At 34.3% G+C, this 8,552-nt stretch overlaps 2 protein-coding genes across 2 annotated transcripts; one reads left to right on the top strand and one right to left on the bottom strand.

Moving 5' to 3' along the window:
• Positions 1–4,428: 4,428 nt before the first annotated feature.
• On the top strand, positions 4,429–5,247 carry LOC135138525 (isatin hydrolase-like). The gene is made up of 5 exons (XM_064068503.1): positions 4,429–4,453; positions 4,592–4,687; positions 4,739–4,927; positions 4,971–5,096; positions 5,132–5,247. Exons 1-5 carry the CDS (start codon positions 4,429–4,431, stop codon positions 5,245–5,247), a joined length of 552 nt encoding a protein of 183 aa, XP_063924573.1.
• Positions 5,248–6,416: 1,169 nt separating this feature from the next.
• LOC135138524 (homeobox protein Nkx-2.5-like) lies at positions 6,417–7,067 on the bottom strand. Its single transcript, XM_064068502.1, has 3 exons — positions 7,020–7,067; positions 6,922–6,961; positions 6,417–6,865 (listed from the first exon to the last, which is right to left on the bottom strand). Exons 1-3 carry the CDS (start codon positions 7,065–7,067, stop codon positions 6,417–6,419), a joined length of 537 nt encoding a protein of 178 aa, XP_063924572.1.
• Positions 7,068–8,552: the final 1,485 nt, after the last annotated feature.

The following is an 8,552-nucleotide window of genomic DNA, read 5'->3' as shown; positions in this document are numbered from 1 at the left end:
AAATAAAACTTTGTTAAAATATGGGCATATACAGGGTGACTCACTAAAAGAAATCGAATTTAAAAACTAAACATAAAGAATTAGAATTAGAACAACAACTAATACAAGTAGCGGCACAGGAAAAGAGTAGGGGAAGAGAAGTCAAAACTAGGTGAAAAGAAAATAGATTAAAAGTAAACGACAAAATAATCCAAATGAACCAAAAACTAAGGAGCTATAATAAGGCAAATAGAAATAGGACGAACCAGATAAAAAATAATAATGTAGGAACTTAGAATATAGGAAGTACTTATAAAATGAAAAAAGTAGAATTGGTAGGTAGAGGAAATGGTAAAACATTAATAAGTGGAGATACTAGAATAAGGAGTGTTCATTTTATTAAACGGACACCTTTAAAGTAACGCCACTTTTCTAATTTTTAATCTAAATTATTCTAGTTTTTATATATGAAAGCTTTAAGTTGTATCTATTAAATGCCATTTTTGTTTTCAAAATAACGTTATTTCTTTTTAAAATGAAGCGAATCGCCATTGGGGCAAGAAAATTATCTTTGCAAAAGTGATGCTACGAAAAATTTCCGTTGGGGGGACTCCCTAAAATAACTAAATGTTCAAAATCAGCTGTGTTCCAAATAATCAAAAAGTTTGGGGAGTTTAATACTTTAGAAGATTTGCTCAAATCCAGACCGAGAAAAGGCCCGCTTAACGAACATATTGAGGAAAACATCATTAAACTGCTAAAATTAACGAAATGTATGTCTGTGTGGGAAATACCGAAGAAGCAGGGTGTTACCGTAGGTACTGTACAAAATATAAAGACTCGGAATAACATTAGAACGTATTAAAGCAAAAAATCCCAAAAAGAAGCGAAAAGCAGCGCACAAAGTTTAAAAAAAAATCAGGAAGTTATAAACAATTTTGGTCAGGAACAAAAATCGTTGTGTTTTGATGGACAACGAAACGAAGGTTAAAATGGACTGCAATACACTACCCGGCTCCCAGTTTTATAATGCAGTCGTAGGGGAAGATGTCCTCGATGACATGAAAACAAAAAAAATTGAAAAGTTTGGGAAAAAAGTCTTAGTGTGGAAACCGATTTGTTCTTGTGGGCTAAAAAGTTTTAGTTTTTTTTTACGATTGGAATAATTCGGGGCGATGATTACAGGAAAGAATGTATAAAAACGCGATTATCGCCTGTTTATTGCAAACATCATAACCCTCCATTGTTTTGGCCAAATTTGGCTTCGGTTCACTACGCTGGTGCCACACAGGAGCTTCTTAATGCCAATAAAGTACAGTTTTTAAAAAAGGAAGATAAACCACCCAACTGTCCTGAGCTTCGTCCACTTGAGCGATAATGGGCAAATATGAAATCAGTGTTAAGAAAAGATGGCCGAACAACATCATGAGTTGAAGAATTTAAAAAAATGTGGCCTCCTGCTATGAAGAAAATCACAAACAAACCTGTGCAAACAGTGGTTCGCGGTATTCGCGCAATAGTTAGAAAATTTTATAGTTTCTGAATATAATTGATTAGAGAATAAGAATAATTATTTCATTTAACATTGTTAAACATTTTTATAACAAAAAAAATTGAATTAGCCCAAAGTACTCGAATTAGTAGCAATTTTTCAGTGTCCGCTTTATAAAATGAACATTCCTTATTATCTACAAATTTTCTCCCAAATTCACGATTACAAAGTTAATCCGACTCATTTTTGACCTTTTTCAGAACTTACCTAAATAATTTTTTTGTAGATTTCCAGCTCCAAAAGTCACTTCTGGACTTGTTTCTTCGATAAGTAGAAACGTTTTTCCAGAATGCCACATTGATATTTGGCAATTTTTAGAATTTTTAAAAATTAGATTTTCAAACCGAATTATCTATTTCGAAAATATTGCTCAGAAACCATAAATACGTGATAATTTGGGAATCAGCGCGTCGAAATTTACATATATCCCAGAATTTTTTGAGGATTTTTAGACTTTTTCAAATGTGAAATTTCCCTTATGCAAATTTCGACCCATTTTCGACGATTTTCGAAATTTAACTAAATACATTTTCTTGAAGATTTCCGGCCGCAGAAGTCACTTTTGGCCTCATTTCTTCGATAACTCCGTCCGTTTTTCCAGAATCCTAATTGAAGTATCGCAACTTTTATAATTTTCAAAAAATTCGAATTTCACACCAAATATTCCGAAAATATTGCGCTGTTTAGACACAGTGTTGTGTTTTTAATTCAGGAGACGCTTGGGTACCCATGGTGTATTATTTTGTGTGCCCATAGAGGTTTTTTTGTCTGTAAATTATTTAAAACAATTTTGAGGGAGTTTGGTGTTCTATTTTTGGGAAATTCTGACCTGAGTTAATTTTGGGCTCGGTTTTTTTTTTGAAAAATATAAAACAATCTTGATGTTCTAGGTTTTCATGCTTGGAAAAAATTTGAAAAAGTGCTTTGGAACCTCTACCTCTAGTGACTTTTCTGATAATAATTTAATGACATTTCTTAGAGAATGCAAATTTCGACCCATTTTCGACGATTTTCGAAATTTAACTAAATACATTTTCTTGAAGATTTCCGGCCGCAGAAGTCACTTCTGGCCTCATTTCTTCGATAACTCCGTCCGTTTTTCCAGAATCCTAATTGAAATATCGCAACTTTTATAATTTTCAAAAAATTCGAATTTCACACCAAATATTCTGAAAATATTGCGCTGTTTAGACACAGTGTTGTGTTTTTAATTCAGGAGACGCTTGGGTACCCATGGTGTATTATTTTGTGTGCCCATAGAGGTTTTTTTGTCTGTAAATTATTTAAAACAATTTTGAGGGAGTTTGGTGTTCTATTTTTGGGAAATTCTGACCTGAGTTAATTTTGGGCTCGGTTTTTTTTTTGAAAAATATAAAACAATCTTGATGTTCTAGGTTTTCATGCTTGGAAAAAATTTGAAAAAGTGCTTTGGAACCTCTACCTCTAGTGACTTTTCTGATAATAATTTAATGACATTTCTTAGAGAATGCAAATTTCGACCCATTTTCGACGATTTTCGAAATTTAACTAAATACATTTTCTTGAAGATTTCCGGCCGCAGAAGTCACTTCTGGCCTCATTTCTTCGATAACTCCGTCCGTTTTTCCAGAATCCTAATTGAAATATCGCAACTTTTATAATTTTCAAAAAATTCGAATTTCACACCAAATATTCCGAAAATATTGCGCTGTTTAGACACAGTGTTGTGTTTTTAATTCAGGAGACGCTTGGGTACCCATGGTGTATTATTTTGTGTGCCCATAGAGGTTTTTTTGTCTGTAAATTATTTAAAACAATTTTGAGGGAGTTTGGTGTTCTATTTTTGGGAAATTCTGACCTGAGTTAATTTTGGGCTCGGTTTTTTTTTTTTAAATATAAAACAATCTTGATGTTCTAGGTTTTCATGCTTGGAAAAAATTTGAAAAAGTGCTTTGGAACCTCTACCTCTAGTGACTTTTCTGATAATAATTTAATTACATTTCTTAGAGAATACGTCATTTTTAAAATCAGTCTTACCTTAATAGGTACTAGTCCCAGCCGCCCGTCCTATATTATCTTAGAGAATATGTCATTTGCCAAAATCAGTTTTAAGTAACAGGTACTGACCCCGCCCACCCATCTTTTAATATCTTTGCGAGTATGCCATTTGGCAAGTACTAGCCCCGCCCACCTGTGCTTTATTTTTTATTAGGTTATGTCATTTGGCAAAATCAGTCTTATTTTAGCAAGTACTGTCCCCGTCCAACCGCCCTTTGTTGTCTTACGGGCCAATTTCAAGTTGGTTTGCAATTAATTGCAAGCTGCGTTGCTATGGTAACCTCGCAAAAATATAATGGTTTGTATTAAGAGTTCTACGAGATCACCATAGCAACGGCGCTTGCAGTTAATTGCAAACCAACTTGAAATTGGCCCGTTAGAGAGTACGCCATTTGGCAAAATCAACACCCTCTAAAAAAAATAAAAGGCGGGTGGGTGGGGCTAGTACTAGCCAAAATAAGACTGATTTTAGCAAATGACCTACGCAAGAAAATGAAGGGTAGAGGGTATATCATTTGGCAAAATCAATCTTATCTTGGCAAGTATTGGCCCCACCCACCCACCCTTTATTTTCTTAGAGAGTAGGTCATTTGCCAAAATCAGTCTTTTTTTGGCAAGTACTAGCCCCACCCGCCCGCCCTTTATTTTCTTAAAGGGTATGTTATTTGCCAATATCAGCCTTATCTTGACAAGAACTAACCCCGCCCACCCGCCCTTTATTTTTTTATAGGGCTAGTACCTGCTAAGATGAGACTGATTTTGGCTAATGAGATCCCTCTAAAAAAATAGAGGGCGTGTGGGCAGGGCTAGTACCTGCTAAGATAAGACTGATATTGGCAAATGACCTACTCTCTAAGAAAATGAAGGAACAAGTGGACGGAGCTGGTACTTACTAAGATAAGACTGATTTTGCCAAATAACATACCCTCTAAGAAAATGAAGGGTAGATGATATATCATTTGGCAAAATCAGTCTTATCTTGCCAAGTACCCCACAGGTACTCTATGCATGAATTTTGTGCAGGCGAACATGGCGGTACTCATTTTGACGCCCCATATCACTTTAATAAAGAAGGATGGAAGGTGCCTGACGTCCCAATTACTAGACTCGTCGCAAAAAGTTGATACTATCTTTTATTAGTGAGTTATTGGTGTGTCATTTTTTACTTAGGTGCCACAATTGACTTAAGGCGCACTGAAACTAAGTCACTTGCGTCAAAGCATTTGGAAAACTGGAAGCGCCAAAAAGGCGTATTTCACACTAACACTTTTCTGATAATAAAATTCGGTTGGTCGAAGTACTGGAACAACAGAAACCAGTACATTGGTATAGATGTTAACGGAAACATAGATTTTCCTGGTAAGAATGGCATGTGATGGGGTTATTTACACTATTAAAAATGTGAAGGTGTTTCCACCGCAGGCCGCAACCTGGATTGTCAATTCTGGGAACATTGTGGGAGTTGGTCTGGATGCTGCCAGTGTGGATCCTGAAGATAGTTCAGAATTCATGACAGATCGCATTTTGAGTAAAAATTAGATTTATAAAGTGGCAAATTCGAAGCTTTTGGAGGATTTGCCAGAAAAGGGATTCAGTATGTTGTTGTTTTATCCATGAAACTGAAGGATGGTACCGGAACCCCTGAAAGAGGTCTAGCGGTACTCACGAATTATTTATAAGTATTTATCTCGTCGAAATGGTGTTGGTATTCCAAAAATTTCTCTGTTAATAAAGGCATAGAAGAGTTAGTTCTTAGGAAGAGAAGGAGAAGAAACGATGAACAACAACGGAGAAAGAATTATTCAAATTTGTATGGAAAATTATTTAGTAACAAACAATACTAAATTCAAACACAAAGCGTAAACAAGTACACGACAGAAGTAATTATAGTGAAAATGAAAAATCGAAAATAGATTATTATTTTCCAATCAGAAAAGAAAATGTGAACGGTAAAAAGTATAAGAGTCACAAGAGGAGCGGAAATAGGAAGAAAAATAGATATGATGAAGACAAAGAAAAAAAAATAGAAAAAAGACGACACGGAATGCAATAAAGAAACAAAATATCGAGAAGATTACCAAGAGACACTAAATGCAAAATTAAAGAAAGCAGAAAGACTTGGAATAGAAGAAAGATGGACGGATACAGACGCCAGACAGCCAGGTAGGCGGAAAAGGGAGACTACTCTAGGGGTCATGAAACGTCAAGAAAACATAAAGGTGGCCATTCGTCAATGGACTCGATTGCTATATATACTTCCTTATCTTACGTTCAGATAGTAAAAATAAACCAAAGAAAACAGATAGTTGGAAAAAATATTCAAATACGAAAGACCAGAGATGCTTTGTGAGGTATACAAACAATAAAACGCAAAAAATGACGAAAACAATAAAGAAAGAAAAACAAGGATTATGGATAAAATTCGGAGACAAGATGACCCAAAACTAGAAATAAAACCAAAAACCAAGAACAAGAAAGGGAGACAAGACAACAGTGGAAACATGGCATCATAATTTCAAAAATAACTGTGGTTATAAAACCTATACAGTTTGTTCTATTTAAGAAAACTAAGTTGTGCCCTTAAAAACAAAACACTCTGTATAGTCGAAAATAATTTTAATGATTCTTTTGAGAGGATAAAATTTAAACAAGATTAGTCAAACAAACCTAAATCTATTATTTATTATTAAAATAACCTTAAAAACTTTTAAAACTAAAAAAAAAATCACATTAAAATTAGCATGTACTAAAAAAAATCTCAAAATTAAAACACAATTTTGTCTTTCATTAAAAACATTTTAACTTACGTTAAATTCTGAAACGAATAAAATAAGTAATATAAAATCATTTAGTGTGTACCACTGGGAGCAGATGAGGCGCAAGGGCACTTTAAAAGAGTACCATGGTAGTACTCATGTGGACACACAAACCCATTTGCTTGTTGGAGACTGGAGTTATTTACAAAATAATCTCTCTGAATGGAATAATTATCAACGTATTCCAACAACTCCAGAAACGGCACCGCAACACTACTTTCTATTAATTCTAGAAGGTACTTGTTCCATTTTTCCTCTAGCTTCTGTTCCTTAGTTATCTTTTTCTTCTCTTTATATCTACGTTTCTGGAACCAATGCGTTACTTGATTCTCGGTAAGTCCTGTTGCTTGCGATAAGTCGTCACGTTGTTTCGACTTGATGTACTTCTTCGTACGGAAAGCCGCTTCTAGAATATCCAGCTGATCTTTACTGAAATTAGATCGGGGGCTTTTGTGCGTTGGTTTTGTTTTTTCTTTCTTTTCTATCGTGAAACAATGATTAAAACTGTGTATCGGATAATCAGTAACAGTAACTTACTTTTGGAATTTTGATCTGGTGGTTCTTCCTTTACATCTTCCTTAAAAATATGAGGTTAGAATCCATTATTTAGAAAATATAATACGTTAATTATGTACCTGTTTTAGATTTCTTGTTCTGCGTAGATATTCCTTTGATTCTGACATGATAAATTGATTTGTCTGGATACTGTAGTGTGTCACGATCGAAATCTGTTACAAGAATGTATATTCTGGAAGTACTAACCTGCCACTAGCGTCTAGTTGCCATCCCCTAAATAATAGGGGAGAGTTTCTTAAATAGCACACTTTGGAAGCTCAGATTTAATTACATATCAAGTCATGGCTGTCTAAAAATAACGTAACCAGTGGAAGCCAGAGAAGATTTTTCGACTCTTCACAGTACCTATAATGTAAAAAAGTAGGTCTCCCGTTTCCGTCTGCATGTCGCCTGACTTTTGAAGGTGACTGTAATAGTAATAATTAACGAATTAAATTCTACTTAAATTGTGAAAAACAGTGTCTTTCTATGCTTATAATTATAAGTATTAATCCACCCCTTCTTACTGGGTGACTATTAACAATTCAAGCAAATTTTTGGGTTGGCAATTCTGAATTATTGGCAGCAGTGTTAGTATGTCAGTTCACAGTTGCAAATTTTTAATTTTCCAAATTTTCACCACTTCTACGTCGTCTTTTCCATTTCTTACATACAATTTGATTTTAAATTTGATGATTTCTTAGGTAACCTCCAATAACACTCGATGGCATTAATTTATTGTTGTACTTTAAAACATGTTTTCATTAAGGACAGGTGATACAACCATGGAGATAAACTAATTAGCATCATGATTTTATCCCTGTGAAAATCTAACCGCAATTTAAGTGTTCGGTAAGTAAAACGGAAAAGGTTATCTCCCAAACATTTGTTGTCTGGCTAGTGGTCAAGGTTGGCTTGAAACGCCATATGCCGCCGCCTTTGATAATCTTAATAAGGTCTGCTTTAATTACTGTCAAAATGGTAATAATTCTTTCTTTTTTAAATCCTAAAATGTTACACGAAAAAAAACTCCTCTAGTTGGCCGTGTACCTAAATTATTTTTAAAATAATGATGTTGGTAACACCAATGCCCTGTGCAGTTTGACATTTACGGTCAAATTACTAGCAAATACATTGCAGCTCCAGTAGCAACATCATTATTTAAAAATAAATTGTCTACTAAAATTTTTTTTTTCAATCATGGTACTAAATTTTGAATTTTCCCATTTATTTAGGTATTATTATAACTAAAGGGCTTATATTTTAACCTTTTTTCTTAATATGTGTAGTCTTCTTTTCACAACAAGAAACTTAAAACATGTTTAAAATGCTAAATTTGCATAGGGAAATATCGATTTTGCAATTACGCTCCGCCCCTCGGTCTGACAACGAATGAAAAATTCGTCACAATTGAGATCGAGACGGATGGGTGGGGCTTCACTTTTGATTTTCTTTTTTAAGTAATCCATTTTTTTCTTTGTATAATACGATTACTTAAGAACATATTTCACATGGTAATTTCTCGTAGAAAAATAAGGATTTTACAATTAAGCTCCGCCCCTCGCCTTACGATAAATAAAAAAATCATCAGAATTGAGACAGGGCGGGTGGGC

Source organism: Zophobas morio, unplaced genomic scaffold (assembly GCF_036711695.1).
Source record: "Zophobas morio isolate AGI-343-1 ecotype UQ-CSIRO unplaced genomic scaffold, CSIRO_AGI_Zmor_V1 ptg000030l, whole genome shotgun sequence".
Lineage (NCBI taxonomy): Eukaryota > Metazoa > Arthropoda > Insecta > Coleoptera > Tenebrionidae > Zophobas > Zophobas morio.
The sequence above is the reverse complement of the archived record's forward strand: the minus strand, read 5'-3'. Positions and strand labels throughout refer to the sequence as shown.